The sequence below is a fragment of the Mytilus galloprovincialis genome, chromosome 14, assembly GCF_965363235.1.
Source record: "Mytilus galloprovincialis chromosome 14, xbMytGall1.hap1.1, whole genome shotgun sequence".
NCBI lineage: Eukaryota > Metazoa > Mollusca > Bivalvia > Mytilida > Mytilidae > Mytilus > Mytilus galloprovincialis.
Genome location: NC_134851.1, coordinates 21,426,309 through 21,443,935, shown reverse-complemented (window position 1 = coordinate 21,443,935; position 17,627 = coordinate 21,426,309). Strand labels below are relative to the sequence as shown.

The 17,627-nt window shown below is 31.0% G+C and overlaps 1 protein-coding gene across 4 annotated transcripts in view; it reads right to left on the bottom strand.

Moving 5' to 3' along the window:
* Window positions 1-4,697: 4,697 nt before the first annotated feature.
* Window positions 4,698-17,627, bottom strand: part of LOC143059142 (gasdermin-E-like) — a 21,928-nt gene continuing 8,998 nt past the window's right edge. For 3 of the 4 annotated variants that reach the window (XM_076232629.1, XM_076232627.1, XM_076232631.1), the window contains 7 exons: window positions 16,902-17,052; window positions 14,318-14,335; window positions 12,819-13,011; window positions 11,543-11,724; window positions 9,598-9,711; window positions 6,674-6,820; window positions 4,698-5,897 (listed from right to left, as the gene is read on the bottom strand). In XM_076232629.1, the coding sequence (XP_076088744.1) occupies window positions 5,703-5,897; window positions 6,674-6,820; window positions 9,598-9,711; window positions 11,543-11,724; window positions 12,819-13,011; window positions 14,318-14,335; window positions 16,902-17,052 (1,000 nt within the window). In that variant the 3' untranslated portion in view covers window positions 4,698-5,702. The remainder of the gene's footprint in view (window positions 5,898-6,673; window positions 6,821-9,597; window positions 9,712-11,542; window positions 11,725-12,818; window positions 13,012-14,317; window positions 14,336-16,901; window positions 17,053-17,627) is intronic. The other variant, XM_076232628.1, reaches the window with a different exon arrangement.

The following is a 17,627-nucleotide window of genomic DNA, read 5'->3' as shown; positions in this document are numbered from 1 at the left end:
TAGAAAACAAAAGATTTAGAATTATAAACCCCAACAAAACCAAGGGTTGATCTCGTGCACTCATGTTAGGTAAGCAGATCCTGCTCCTCATGTACCTGTCTAAAGATTTTTTTCTAGATTTACGTAGATTTATATCATAAAAACAATTTATTTTTACATTAAATGAAAACAAAAACTGTACTGTTTTGAAATTTTTAATTACATCTCAATACATTGGCATTTGTAACATATAAAAAATATAACAGAAGCAGCATAATTATTGTAAATATATATCACAAATCACCACAGCAAAATTTTGGTAGTTGGAGATAATTTACAAAAATTTTAACTGTTTCAAATTTTTTAGCCTTTTGCCAAATGTTTGTTTCCTCATGGGAAAAAAACTTACTATCATAATTAGTACTACTGATTAAGAAATATTTTTTATCTCATAAAATCTAAATAATTAAGATTATTTTGACAAAATCAAAAGTGGTGCTAGAAATCCATTGATGAATGATGGAGAAGCACCACTCTTCTATATAGCCTGTGGTGATCCCTGTAAAGGAGGCAGAACAACAACACTATATAAATCCAATTACATGACACTTTTAGAATATTTTGAAATTACTGAACACTTTTGAAATGGTGAACACAGTGTCATCAGAACAAACAAACAAACAAATGTTTGAGGATACATAGGTTTTGTTTCTAATCAAATGTGGTGCTGGAAATCCATTGACGGAGAAGCACCACCTTTCAATATAACCTGTGGTGATCCCTGTGAATGAGTGAGAAAAACAACATCATAAAAGCCAAAACACATCAAGAGATTAATTTACGTAACATAACACATTTAGACTATTTTAAATATTACTGAACACTTTTGAAACGTTGAACACAATGTCATCAGAACAAACAAACTAACAAATTCTTCTACAGAAAAGACGATATATATAGTTTTTGTATCTTACAATCGTAAACAACAAAAAATAAATAGTTTTAAGATTAAAAAACAAAGTTCCAAAGTCCATACATAGCACATATTTCAACTATTTAAGTTCAAAAACTTTAAAAGAAACAAAAAAACTATAAATATATAACTCTTTTAAAAATAGTTGATTGGCACCAATTTTCAACTTGTATGAGACATATTGCTGTTATATACCTATGATATAATTTTAATAGAATTTGGCAAGAATTTTACATGTGGGAGCATATGTATTTTCTCTGTGTCTTGCAATGTGTCACACAGGGAAAAATATAAATCACAATTTATTTGTATAAAAGAAGACTAATTTAAATATCAACTGTCTGAAACTCAATATGTAGTAAAATAGATAAACAGGAGTGCAACACACAAGGATTTACCTAGATGAGCTTGTCCTATATATTGACTGTTGTTTACACTGTGACTTCATATCTTCCATTAAATATACACTGTTAAGTATCTAGATCTTGTTGCTTGCATTACTTTTACAAGATATTAGCTGGGATTTTGAAAAATGATTTTGAAATATTAGTCATAGTGACTTCAAAAAGAAATTACACTAGCATTATGGTTACTGGCCTGGTATCAATCAATTTTCTTCATGACCTCAAAATTTTCACATGGACATCATTTTAATTCATAAACAGTTGATACATTACATTACAATAATTTGTATTGTAGAAATTTAAATACATTTTAAAAATATAGCGACATAATCTGAGGACATAATATAAAATAAAATTACAAATAAATATCATTTACGGTGGTATCAACATGCACGACACATATTTTGTTACCCAGGAGTTGTTTTAAATTTGTTATTCATTATTTAATTATGGAGGGGGGATAGGACCTTTATCGGGACTCCGGGATCGGGTGTTTTTAAGCTCGGGATTTCGGGATTGACCCTTTCGGGATCCGGGAATTCTTGATTTGGAATTTCGGGACTTCGGGATTTTGTGTTTTTAAACCCGGGATTTCGGGATGTCGTGTTTTTAAGCTCGGGATTTCGGGATCAGGACCCCTCCTACCCCCCCCTCATTATGCATTAATACTTATGATGATTAATTATTAATGATTTGCTTTACCTTTTTTTTACGTATACCCTTATTATAATTTTTATCCAATAAATAAAAAAAAGTAAAGTTTGCTGCCATACATTTAAGCTATTTTTAAGTATCTAGCTTTACTCTTAAGGTGGTACCTAACACTACAGGGAGATAACTCTGTAATATCAGCTAAACGTTTTAATTACGTTGCATTGTGAAGGCAATATAAAGCTTCTCAATGATCAAAATTAGTGTTTGTCAAACTGCTATATAACCATGCAGTGTATTTTTTCTAATAAAACGCTTGGTTCAAATTTTTTCAATTTTTCATATTTTTGTTAAAGGGTCAAAGTAAATACTTTGTAAAAATTTTATGAAAATTAAACGAGCCAAATTAATTTTAGTGAAAGTGTTGGGTACCACCTTAAAATAATTTTAAAACATTTCTAATCTGAAAGACTTTACCTCACACAACACAGCTACATTGAGAAAGACTATACCTCACACAACACAGCTACATTGAGAAAGACTTTACCTCACACAACACATGCTACATTGAGAAGCTAAAAATCAAAAAGACAAAAAACAGTTTTCTCAAGATCAGATCATTTCTTAAATATTTGTTTTTCAATTTAGATAAGCATTGTTAATTACAATGTAAGAGCAGATATCTTATTGTAATATTAAACAATAACAAAAATTAAAATATTTGACTTTAATTTTGTTTGCACGATAAAATCAAAGCCTTAAAGGCTGTAAAAGCAATTGCTGCCATGTTAATGTTTGGGGACTTTTATTTTTCATCCACATATATACAAGAATTAAACCTGACATGAGTGTTGTCTAGTTAAAAGTAAGAAGGTTTTAACTTTATATAAATAAAAGACTTTAGCAGAAAGTCATTTTTAATATGTTTTATATTTCACAAAGAGACAACACGTTTACCAGGCTAAAGTTGGGGTCAAATATACATGTGCTGAAACATATAACTCAAAAAGAAATCATCATGGATTATCCCCTGGTAGTGTTTGTAACTTCCTTGGCAAAAATTTCCTTTATTGATTTAATTTTAACAATTTTCACTATTAATTTATATTTAACCATTAACACAAATGATCAAGTTAAAACATTTCAACTTTCCAGACGCAAATGTTAAAAAATGGGAAAGAAATAAAATATCTTACAAGACATAAACATGTAAAGAATAAATGTATATTTCAGCTTAATAAAAATATTTTCATAATGTTACTTTGTCATCATTTTTAAAACTAAGTTCCAAACATTATTGCTCAGTTGATATGTGTCCTTCTGATGCGGTACGAGCACAGGCACTTGTTTCTATCCATAGGAAGGTCAATTATCCATATAAATAGTTTTATATGGATAGTCGACCTTCCTATGGATAGAAACAAGTGCATGTGGGTACGAGATAACTACAATTCTCATGCAATCCCGAAAAGGGGGGTCATCACAGACAAATATGACATTAAAACGTTATCACTGAACTAGTATATATATTGTATAGGGGCCAGCTGAAGGACGCCTCCGGGTGCGGGAATTTTTCGCTGCATTGAAGACCTGTTGGTGACCTTAATTCTGCTGTTGTATGTTTTTCTATGGTCGGGTTGTTGTCTCTTTGACAAATTCCCCATTTCCATTCTCAATTTTATTATACGAACAAGAACAAACAGCTCTACGTTGCTTTGATATTTATCAATTTTTAGGAAACATTGCGAAAAATGATCTTTAATATTTCGAAAACATGTGAAATAAAATTGCTAACACGGTGGACTGTCGAGTGTCAACAAACGTAGTAGACTTGTTCACTGAAAAGACGAGGATAATGGTTTCATCTTGACATTTGTTATGCAAACCCAGTTTTGGTCATGATATTTAAAAAGACGTACTTTTTTTCAATCTATGTATTAATAAACTAGAAAATTCCAAATTGTAAATATCTCTTCATCTGGACCGACTTGGCATCTACTACGTTTGGACGGGTCCATTTCATTAGTAAAGTGATCGATAAATATTACGGAGTTTTGACAGAAAAGGAAAACGAACTTATTGTTATGCGTTTTCAACAAGGGTTTCGTTCCGCTAAATTATTTGCGCAAATAAAGTTTGTCTATTTTTAGATTACAGGTAATAATTTGACACTACGCATTAACCTGTGTAGTGATTTTGATTTTACGATAAATGTATGAATGAACGATAATTTTATGAATGAACAAGAGCACCTGACCTCTTAAAGAAAAACAAATTAAACATAAAAAACCGTATTTATTAGGAGATAATTCAGTTAAATTTTCAATACTAAATCAACAACTAAAATGAATCCATATTTTGTTGAAACATCGTACGAACGGCGGAAAACGGAATCGCATTTATAAAAATGTACTTTTTTTCACTCGGACTTCTATGTTATTTGATAGTCAAACGGTTGACCCTTTAAATACAAAAATACATCTACAAGAACATATTCTGAAACTTCTTAAATCCACTAACTTTTTTTTAAAGTTTCAAGCTATGTATTGCATTAGAAAACATACATAGGTGTTAAAGAATGACTGACCAGGAGCCTGTTAAACAAAATACTATGGCTTGATCTGGGCGGAGTCTCTGATCTGGGTCACAAAGATGGCCATACGCGACGGCATAAAAGCAATTGCTTTAAAAAAACTGAGATAAAAAGAGAATTTCTCACAATATGCCTTGAACTTTTTTTACTATGCTAGAAGAGACTTCAAATAGTAGTAAGTTAGCATTTATATTTTAGTAATAATTGATTATAGAAAGATTAAAATAAAGTTACAACAGATACTCTCAATTTAATGAAGGTCTGAGACAGTGAAAATACTTATATCCCAATTTTCAAGATTTAAAATTAACACAGACTGGCAATTATATAGTAAGATTGAGTAACTTCCTTAAGGAGGCTCCAAGGTACAAAAAAAATCAGCAAAAATTGAAACAATGTTTTTTTCATTACAAATTTTATTTAATACTCTAGTTGTTACTTTATGATATGGTTCAAAACTCAACCAAAAAAATCAATTCGTTTTGGCCCCAGATGACTTTTAAAATGTATATATATATGAGTGAAAAGGCTCCAAATTATCTCCCTTTGGTGAAAAAAATGCCATTTTTTGCATAAAAATTAAAATAACTTTTTTAAATCATCAGTGACCTACATTTTTTATTATTGTTTTCAAATGAACTGTACTTAAACTAAACTATTGTAAAATTTAAGTGATTTCTGTAATTTAGTTCTTTTTAAATTTCGATTTTACCTTTTTTTCTCCTATTAGTTCAACAGAAAAAAAGTATCTTAACAAAAATGTATGCTTCTTTCAAAGGCAGATTGTGAGCTTAAATGAACGGTGACCCCATATTTTTATTTAATTTTTCTATTAAGTATAGGATAAAGTTTATTTATAGAAAAAAATAGCAAAATCCTATAGTTAACAAAAAATTAGACCCGCTAGCCCCTTAAATCCTTGTTTTTAACCTGATTTAATAGTCTAGAACATTGAAAAGTGAATACTGAAATATTTCATTAGAACATCAAAATCAATAAAAATTGGAAATTTAATTAAATATGAAAATAGAGTATAAATTTTTAGTTTGTCTTTGTAAGTAATATAGCCGCTTTCCAGTCCCCTGTGCCAAGGAAATACACTTTAAGAGACACAGTGAAGAATACAGTAGATACACTCATGGATATGTGTCTTTGTCTCTGGTGGTAGGATAGTCCCATTGTCTTTATATACTGTGAGTTTCATGTCGGAGAGAATACCATCTGCTGGCTCCTCTAGTGCTGGAGATGTTTCTGTGTCTATAGGTATCGGCACACTACTAGATACTGCACTCTTAAACTGAAAACAAAGATTAAAGATTATCTTTAACTATAAAAAGAAGATGTGGTATTCCAATGAGACAACTCGCAAAAAGAGAACAAATGACACAGAAATTAACAGCTATAGGTTTTTGTATGGCCTTCAACAATGAGCAAAACCCATACCGCATAGTCAACTATAAAAGGCCTTGCAAAATATTATTTTTTTGCAGATATCAAATTTTGCTTATAAATGTCTAGATTATGTACATGTACTGTAAAGTCAGATATTATTGCATACTTTTTAGTATTGGAATTTTTTAAGACAAGACTAAATTCAGAGATTAATTATTGCAATTTAATAAAAGTCTGCATGCAGAAATGCAGAAATATGTATCAGATGTCAGAATGATAGTTTTTATTATTGGGATTCTTGCCCATCTTATAATTTGCAATATAAAAAACTTTGAAATAATTACAGAATTTACAGTTGATAGGCAGTTTTGTGCACAATAAAACCTATTTCACCCTGCCTGTGTCTATAACCAGTCAGCTGGCTATCAGAACCATGTGTTTTTGGTCTTCCTTTATCAGGATATTTTTTCAGAAGACCAGTGTTGATTTTTGTTTGTTTGTTAATTCTGATAATCCTTTCAATGGATAAACAAACTGAAAAATATCTTATGGGGAATTTCTTGTTTGGCAGCTCCATCTTTTTTTCTTCTTTTTTTTTATTTTTTTTATTTTGCCCTTTTTTAGATGTTAACTTATTTCAGATATCCTTCAAAGCAAGATTAAATAAGGATGTACACTTACAATTTTTGTTAAGGCTTTTAACTGTTCATCATTACACTGACAAAGTTTCTCAAGATCTTGTGTTTCCACATCGTGCATTGCATCCACCAGATGAGCAACAGCTGCTAATATTGGAGTTGTCTCCCCTTCATACACTACATTTTCTTCCTATTAATAAAAAAACAATAAACAAAGATCAAATTACAATGGGCCATTCCAGTTAATATCTGCTAAATGGGGATGGATGGTCCTTTCTGAGGGGTGTAATATTTATACATCTTAGGGGTGAATTTTTTTTTTATCTGACACGTACACTTATACGCAAAAATTTCTGAGGGTCTTGCAGCAGTAAATTATTAAAAATAATTACATCTTAGGGGTTAAAAAAAATACCTATTTCAGATCTTAGGGTTGCTTTGGAATGTAGACAGTTTCGTATCATGCATTATCTGGTATTGTATTTAAAATTCTGATGGGTACAATCCTTGCAGTAAAAAATTCTGATAGGTCAATTTTTCCCATGAAAGCCCATCCACCCAATATGAACAGAAACTCTACATCTGATAGGTCTTAATTTATAGATCTGATAGTAGTTTTTCATGATGTTTTTTTCTGATAGGTATGAAAAAAAATCTCCCCATCCATCCCCACCTGTCAGAAATTAACTGGAATGGCCCAATCAATTCTTAATTTATGGTTAATTTTTAGTAAAATGCTGCATACAAATAAGGCTATCAAAATCAAACCAGGTGCTCCGCAGGGCGCAGCTTTATATGACCGCAGAGGTCTACCCTGAACCGTTGGGGCAAGTAGGGACACAACATTCAAGCTTGATACAGCTCTGAATTTGAATTATGATAAAAATTTTGACATAATATGAGTTCCTGACACAAAAAAAAATTGAAAACTACCACACCCCTTTTTTGAAATTAGTCCAAAACCTAACATTTCTTTATACACAATTTACAAGTAGTGTAAGGGAGGTAAATCCAAACATACCTTAACGTATCTTAAATGTTTTTCAATTACCTCCCTTATACTGCTTTTAAATTGTCTTAATTGTCCATTGACCAGAAAAACCTACTTTTTCCCCTTTTTTGCCCCTAATTCCAAAACATTTTGAGCCTTAACCCCTAAAGTCAATACTAACCATCCCTTTATGGTATGTAAACTTGTGGTATTATTTCAGAGAGATTCATACACTTAAACACAAGTTATTTTTTGAAAACTAATGGTTTTTTTTTACCCCTTTTTTGGCCCCTAGTTTCTAAATTATTTGATCCATAACCCCCAAAATCAATCCCAACCTTCCTTTAGTGGTATTGAACCTTCTGGTAAATATTTATAGTAATATATTATTGCATGGTCGTATGTGTTTTGTAGTTAAGTTGTGAGAGTTGTGTCCCTTTGTATAATGATGATGCATATTTGTCATGTGATGTTATCGGTCTCTTTAAAATAAACGTGCTATGGAAATAGATCTGTTTTTTTTTGCTCTTAAGCAAATATAGCTTTAGCGACATCGGGAGGCAAGTATATGTCCCCCCATGTACGTAATACTATCATTTCACAGATTTTTGCATTAATAAAAAACATTGCAATATTTCTAAATTTACATTCATAATTTTGTTCTTTAGAAACTTATATTGTATCGGTTTTCACAATATTTAAGACATTGCCAAAATTGATGACTTTATAGTAAACAGCTAAACAGAATAATTTAATAAGAATATGCAGTAGAAAAGTGAATGTTTGATGTCCAATTGTTGCTTAGTTTAGTTAATTATAACCATTCAAGACAAGAATATGTAAATGTGATATTATATTATTACACTTGGGTTTACATTATACATGTACAAAAGAAGATGTGGTATGATTGCCAATGAAACAACTATCCACAAAAGACCAAAATGACACAGACAATAACAACTATAGGTCACTGTACAGCCTTCAACAATGAGCAAAGCCCATACCGCATAGTCAGCTATAAAATACCTTTGTAAGCACATTTGGTGCAAGAACTGAATGAATAAATGTGAACGAATGCTACTTTGAAATCCATAAATTGAGATTTTCTCAAGGTTGGTTTTAAGTTATTTGAGTTATCTCCCTTACCACAATGAACATAAAATTGTAACTGGCTCAAAAGCAAGAATTTACTTTTAAATTTGGCATAATGAGAAAGAATTATGAAATAAATTTTATTTGTTCTTTAAAAAAAAATTACAAAAAAATCAAAATACCAATATGAGGTAGGTGTCTAAAAGATCTGAAACGGCTGAAACATTACAACTCATCATTGTCACTCTGCTGACCGAATATGAAATCCCTCTATTTAATCTAACAGGAGAAATGGGTGAAAAATATTAATTTAATTTAAAGCATTGATTTTTTTAGTATTCTATCAGACAAAAGACTCTTTTAAATGTGTGTGAGGGACACTATTCCTTCATGAATACCCCCAGGCTGGGTTTTACAACTTTGAATTTGATACAGTATTTTTCAATAAGATTTAATGTTTTAATTAGTCTGTTTCATTTTTGTACTGTGTTTTACTTTTGAAACAAAGGTGAGGTTGACTTTCAACTTACTGTGGAGTAAGTATGCAATATTCTGAACGTCTTGTTTTGTTTGAAAATAGCATGTATAAATCTAGAGTTTTGTTATAAAAAATATTACCATAGTTTCTTCATACTATTTATCTAAAGAATTAAAGTTTGTTTTCAAAAACATAAAAAGTAAACATTGATACAGAAATACACAGTGGGGGGTCCAGAAATTTTCATAAGTGGGGGCCCACTGACTACTTAAGAGAGGGCCCACTTCGGTCATGAGTCCATGATTCTCTATATAATCAACCAAATTTTTCCCAGAAAAGGAGGGGATGTGAACCTACACCCCCCTAATTTGCCTCTGATAAAATGTCACATTTGCATAGATTTTACCTCAGTTTTAATCCCTGCAGATGTAGCCACTGTCCACGTTTCAGCTTTATTGACAATTAGCTCATTATGTTTTTCTTTCTCTTCTTTTAAGTTTCCTGTTTCTGCTTGTACAAGCTGTAAAGAATTAAAATTAAAATGTGTAATTAGGTAAAATTAAATAAACTTTTTGGAAACCAGTGAAATTTCTTTAAATCAATAATACTCCTTAAACTACACATTCAGTCTTCCAGGTTTTCAGTTATAAATACACATTGTTTATATCTTAAATATCTTACTGAAACTCCAATTTTTCCAGATGAATCCTTTAAAATGGCCCTTAACAAATTTCTGGATAATCTTAATCTTTTATTTATTAATTCAGAAATTTGTGCATGCATTTATTTTTTCAGTTGTAGAACAATGGATGAATTGTGAGACTATTAATTACAATTTGAATAAATAACTGCAATCTGATAACAACTTAAAATATTTCAGAAATTTGTGCATGCATTTATTATTTCAGTTGTAGAACAATGGATGAATTGAATTTGAATTCTTTTTTTTTGCAATATCTTTTGTGTAACAATTTTGAAAATAATATAAATACCCCAAAAAATTTCATAGGTACAGTAATTTACGCAATGTGTCAATGAAAAAGTGATCCTTATTTTGGGCTTTACTGTTTTGTTGATTCAAAGGGAAATAACTCATTTTATTTTCAACATTTCTATGACAAAGTATACGATATATAGATGAAAGAAGATGTGGTGTACGTGCCAATGAGACAACTCTACATCCAAGTAAAACTTTGTAAATGTAAACTATTATAGGTCAAAGTACGGTCTTCAATAAGGAGCCTTGTTCACACTAAACAGTGGCGGATCCAGGGGGGGTTCCGGGGGTGCGCACCCCCCCTTTATTTTTGCCGATCAATGCATTTGTATCGGGACATATGTTTTGCACCTCCCCTTTGCCCTGGGTGCCCTGGGTTAGCACCCCCCCTTTCGAAAATTCCTGCATCCGCCCCTGCACTAAACAGCAAGCTATTAAGGTGGTACCCAACACTTTCACTAAAATTAATTTGGCTCGTTTAATTTTCATTAAATTTTGTCAAATTATTTACTTTGACCCTTTAACAAAAATATAAAAATTAAAAAAATTTTGAACCAACCGTTTTGTCAGAAAAATTATACTGGTTATATAGCAGTTTGACAAACACCAATTTTGATCATTGAGAAGCTTAATATTCCTTTTACAACACAACGTAATTAAAACATTTAGCTGACTTTACCGAGTTATCTCCCTGTAGTGTTAGGTACCACCTTAAGAGCCCACAAGATGACTAGAGTAAAACCATTAAAACCGGAAAACCATTATGTCTGTATAAAAGCAATGCATCTGTCTATGCCATAGGAAGTCCGATTTAAATATGTATATTGCACTGTAACATGATTGATTGAATATTTGTTGCTTAACATCATGTCAATGCCAAAAAAAATAAGCATTGGATAGGAATAAACCTTATGCAAGGCTAAGCATACATGTAAAATTGAGAAAGGAAATGGGGAATGTGTCAAAGCGACAACAACCCGACCATAGAGCAGACAACAGTCGAAGGCCACCAATGGGTCTTCAATGTAGCGAGAATTCCCGCACCCGTAGGTGTCCTTCAGCTGGCCTCTAAAAATACTAGTACAGTGATAATGGACGTCATACTAAACTCCGAATTATACACAAGAAACTAAAATGTACATATATAAGAATTTGATTGATTTTGAAACATTCAAATACAAGGCAAAAGATGAATTTTGGTTGGTTTTGTAGATATTCTTAGCATATCTCAATTTTCAAACAGATACAGAGTTTCCATAGGGATTTGATCAATATGAAATGGGTAAACAGATGTATTAATATTTATTTGCATAAGGTGGAAATTCTAACTGACACCGCTTAAATTTAACATTACCAGTTTAGACAGCAGTACAACATCACTATGACAAGTCATCAGTTTGAGTAAAGCTAATTTCAACAGTTGACCTTCTGCCTCAGGGAGGTCAAATAAAGGTTGCAGTTGCTCCTCTAGATGTTGGAGAACAGAGGTTTCTTCTTGTTCTGTTGGGCTCGTAGAAGACTCATCACCATCAGTAGCTGAAAAATACCCATAATCCTTAGTTTCAGTTTTAGTAAAAACATGTGCTTAACATGAAAAAAAGCCTGGAATGAATAACCCCTAATGAATAAGGGCTTAACATTCTGTATAGACACCTGTAAATTGCTGAAGACAATTTGTGTTTATTCTTCATTCATACATGTACTGTAAAAGAGAGGTGACATTTTTCTAGTTGTGCAGTTTGAGTTTGAGTATATCCCTTTGTGATAAATATCCACTAGTGGCCATTTCCTGTATATTGCCTTGATTTTCACGCTAATAAGTTTAACTATGACTCCAATGAAGAATACACGTTTGCAGAATTTATAAGTGGTTTATTGTTGGTTATCTAAATCAACGTATGGGTCCTTTGATCTCAGTACTTCATTGGTCAAAATTTGATTTATGATGTCAATTTTTTTTAAGGTCATTTATTAAAAATTACTTTTAAAGGTCATTTATTAAAAATTACTTTTAAAGGTCATCTATTAAAAATTACTTTTAAAGTTCATTTATTAAAAATTACTTTTAAAGTCATTTGACAAGATTATTTTACTGTTATTTGTCATATGATGAACCTCTTGTAAATGAAGTAAAAAAAAACATAAAGACATGATTTGTATCTCAATAAGTTATTTGGTTTAAGAACATAAATAATATTGTTGACCTATATCCTAGATTCTTTGTGTTGTCGGGATGCTGTCTCATTGAATAATACTTAACAACTCACTTCATACATAGTGCTCTTCGATGTGAGCCAAAGCTCCATGTTGAAAAGCATACTTTGACCTATAATGGTTTACTTTTACAGACTTGGATAGAGAGTTGTCTCATTGACACTCATACCACATCTTCTTATATCTATATACTGTGAATTCATTATCATTCGTTGGATACCAATTTTAATGGATTCCATCGGTACAGATCGAGGAACCACGATTTCAAATGTTCAACGAATTATGAACTTTCTAAAGGAATGTATGAAGTCTTTGCCACAACAATGAAATTAAATATCCATGAAACTGAAACTTTTCAGCAAACCACAAAAACTTGTATCCAAGAAAATAAATGAATCCACAGTAATTATAATTACTTATATCATCCATGGTTGAGTGGTGAAATCCTCCCTCTAATTCTGCTGTCATGATGGGTTCTATACTTCCATTCTCTGCATTAATTTTCAGTTCCCAGACTTTGTATGCCAGTGTTGTTCCTTTTTCTAGTGTGATATCTTTTTTCTTGTTTTCAGAGATTTCCCCACTTTCATTGCCTCCCTCCTTTGTAACCTGATAAATATCATAAAGACAAAATAAAGAATGAGTACATAAGGTTTTTAGCTAAATGGGTGTATCAAATTTGCACCAAAATATATTAGTAAATGCAAAAGAATATATATATAGGTTTCAATAATTCCAAGTCGAGGGGGTTATTTAAAAAAATTTGACTCTTTGTTAATGAAAAAAATGATGAATACAGGAAATTATCAATACATTTACCATAATTGAATTATACCTTGGTGAAAGCAAAGGAGTTGGTTCTTTAAATTCTTATTTAGGCCCTTTAAATAAATATACGAGTCTAAACTGAAAACTACGTTCAAACCTATGATTGCGTTGGATAAAAACCGCAATTTTTATACGTGTGCATGTAAAACAAATTTCGTTGTAGAAGGGTCTAAAAACAGCACAAACAACATTTTCCAAAAGACCAAAATAGTGAAAAAGTATATTTAAACAAAATGCATTTGACTAACAGGTCGAACAACTGATGTTCTTTAAAACTGCTGACTGCCATTGGTGATTGCCAAATAAAATTGATCACAAGATGTAACAAAATGGATCTTAATATAAATATATATATATATAGTTATTATTTTGAAAATAAATTATTACCAAAATTATGGCAAAATTAATAAAATAGCATTAATCATGGATAGACAGATAGAAATATATACTGTTTTAAATGTAAAGTTATGAAAATATATGAGAACTAATAGTCCATGCAGTTTTATATAATTACATATTCAGATAGTCAGAGAAGTACTATACACTTGAAGAAAATACAAGTTTATGATTATCAAGTCAAGAACTACATGTACTTTGGTAAAATATGTGTTTGCACAGATCTATATTAAAGCTGGACAAACTTATAAAAACAAAGTTAATATAATATACAAATTACAGCAGATTCCATTGAGTTTATAGGGAAAGGTAATATATTTAGTTAGATTGCTTGTAAGCTGAACCATGAAGGTATTATTAGGTAAGGTATACTACCCTCCTTTCAAAGTAGCATAGTCCAAAAGATAGATCGATTGGTTTTCTGTCGGACTAGTCTATTCTTAAAGTAGGATAGTTTACTTAACCTAACAATGACTTCACGGTTCAGCTAACAAGCAAGCTAACCAAAGATATTACCTTTGGCTACACACTCAAAGGAATCTGCTGTAAATAATTTTTGCCAACAAACACTTACATAATTCTATTAGAATATAAACTTTAAGATAAAAAATTGATATTCAACATGCTTGTATACTTTGAATATACATGTATACATGTATAAAGCAAGAGTAGACACACTGAAATGTCTTACTTGCTTAATCTGTTGACACTGAATAAATATGTTGAAATGCTAATTTGATATATCAAATGTTAGTTTAAACAGGTTAATCATTGAAAATTTGTAACAAAAAAATAGTACAATTTTACATCTATATAACTATATATAGTCAAATATGGGTTTGAAGAAACATTTATAAAGGAGAAGGTTCACGATTTTTTATGTTTTCACATAGAAATACTTGTGACATTTTTTTTGCACCTTCCTTTAAAATTTATGAACCTATGACCCCTCAAATCAACATTATTTGTATTTGAGGTCAATTTTTGTAAGTTTTTTCCAGAAATTGAATTATAATGACATAATCAACCTTGGCCGCCATCCATAATCCAAAAAGTTTTTATATTGTTGAATTCTACATGATAATTGGTATCTGTTGGTTACAAAACATTTTGGACCAAGGTTTTCTTTGATCAAGCTTTTAGGTCTGAAAATTGCAAAAATGGGCCTTTTTTGGAGAATATTATTTACTTTTAAAAAAAGAACTGATTCAATTAGCATTAAGGCTTTTGAAATAGACATATTTTAAAATGAACCAAATTATGACCCTTTTGGTGTTTAATGATTCTATCCAGTACAGCTCAAATGTTACTACGTATATCAGAAATGTGATTTATCAAAATTCTGATATAGCTGGACATTTCTATACTTTACAGATTCTACAGAATAATTAACTTTTTCTTTTTTATAATTATTACTCATGGGAAAAACAAAACTCACCATATTACAAAACATTTACTTAATTATTGAATCATACCAAAAGTTTGACAGTGGTAACTATTTAACTACAGTAGTCTGGTTAAATTTCAACTATGTATACATTACTATTGGAAATAACTGAAAACCCTTTATAAATTTTGTGCGTCAAAAGCACTTCCTGGAATTACCTTCATAATGAACACTCCGATTGTTGGAAGCTGAATACTTTAAAGCCAAGGATGTATTAAAATTGAAATTTTGAAGAGATAGCCTATATATGACCAAAAAGGACCTAAAGGTTATAGCCAAAATGTGTTTTAGGTCAAAAATTCTGAAATTATAACAGAGTTTATGTGGTACCTAGGTTAGCTTTTTTCCATTATATCTTATCAGTGAAACATTTGTTAATCATGTTAATACATGTACCAGTTACCAAATATTGCAGCTCACTCCTTTAAAATCAATGTGTCAATTGTTGATTTGATGGTAAGCTTTAGCTAATGAAAATATTTTTAATATAAAATTTGCAACTGTCAGGTTGACCTTAATTGGTTTTTCTGTATTTTGAAGGTAACAATTGTTGAATTTAAGTCTAAGAGGGCAGCTAGTACCAATGAACTTGAAGTATTCAAAGGCATAACTTGCCATGTTCTGTGTCTAGTTTCTAATCTAACAAGGATCTTATGTCTTCAATGATAAAGTGAAAAAAGTCAACATCAAACTTGGTCTAAGTTCTGTTCATTGGGTACCAGTTTTGTGAATTTCATGAGTACCAAAGAAATGTTGCTTAGACTTCAACCAAATCCTGAAACCAAATGATTTTTTTTTTTCATTTCCTACCGCAGGTTGGTGGTTTTCACCCAGCACTCCTGCTTCCTCTACCAATAAAACCTGACCACCATGTAAAATAGTATAATAGTATTGAAAGTAGCGTTAAAAAACAATCAATAAAAAATATTGATATCAAAAACTAATTTGAAAATAGAAAGATCATACCATAAGGAACATGTATATTAAGTTTCAGGTTGATTTGACAAACGGACAAACGATACAACGAATGGACGGACAAACGCACAGAGGAACGGACGCACAGACCAGAAAACATAATACCTCTCTACTATCGTAGGTGGGGCATAAAAATTCTCAATTCAAGAAAAATTGGTATCCAGGAAATAACTGAATCCATATGTATTCAAAATTGAAAGTAGTCACTGTATACATTTTTTGTAGTTCATAAGGTTTTTTTTCCACAGAAATGACATAAAGTGCCATTTTAAAATTTATCAAGGACCATCACTCCTGACCTGTATGATTGATGATTATCAATTCATCCTTGACCTTCATTGTAAATTCTTGGTAGCAACATATCAAAATTTAAAAAGCATTGGTTGAACAGCTCATATAATTTTAAATGCACAGAAACAACATTAAGTTTAATTTTCCAATTAATCAAGGACCATAACTCCTGAACAGAATATAAGTAATCCTCCTCAACATGGTTTATATAGGGCCATAAAAAAGAATAGGTTTGTTTGCCCAAACGCTACCTACCCAGAAAAAAGCTGCCTACTCAAATTCTTTTATTGTCCTGATTTGAAGTTTTTTTTTAATCAGATAAGCATGAAGACTAATACACACCTGATACTTCATTTTCTTTTTGAAAAAAAAAAAAAAGAAAACGCCTACCTACCTACCCACTGTCTCAACCTTTGGGTAGGGTTTGGGCAAACCAAAATATTTTTAATTGTGGCTTAGCTACTTGCCATACTGCATCATTTAATTGAGTAGATTTTTTTCAGATAACTTTGTCAATAAAAATTGTGTAGACAAACCTTAAGATGTGTACATGTGTTTTTACCTTTTCACTCATCGTTTCTTTCAGATGTTTATCTTGAATACGTTTGATCTCTGCATTATCTGTTGTCTGTATAACACCTCTGATTACACACAGAACCGTATCTTTTGATTTACGAATCTGCTTCACTAATGGATGGTTCATGTTAAGTTTCCTTAGAAGAAAAAAATATCAAGGTTGAAAAAGAGAGGCGAAAGATGATAGAGGGCCATAAAGTCAAAAATAAACTGACAATGCTATGGCTAAAAAAGAAATAGACAAACAGACAAACAATAATACACAAAACACAACATAGAAACACTAAAGACTGAGCAACACGAACCCCACCAACATCTGTGGATGATCCCAGGTAAGTTAAAAGGGTAAGCCTATCCTGTTCCATTTTGAAAATAATAAAAATTAATTGATCAATATATTACATTATGAGTAATGTAAACTGTCATAGCTCAGTTTGTGTAAATATATATATCATGTATATACAGTCTTCACGTAAATCTTTTTTTACCTACCATTGTACTAACAAATTTAAAAATTCATCTTTCATAAAAACTTTAAAATCAATATGAGTAATGAAGTACACTTTCCAGGAAAATTTGGATGGCCCAAAAATGTTATTACTGGCCTGCATGGTCAGAGGGCTTAAGAGGTTAATGGTGAAGACTATATCACAATCATGACAATATATATTTAAATGTCTAAATAATAGTAAACAATAAATGTTATGGTGGG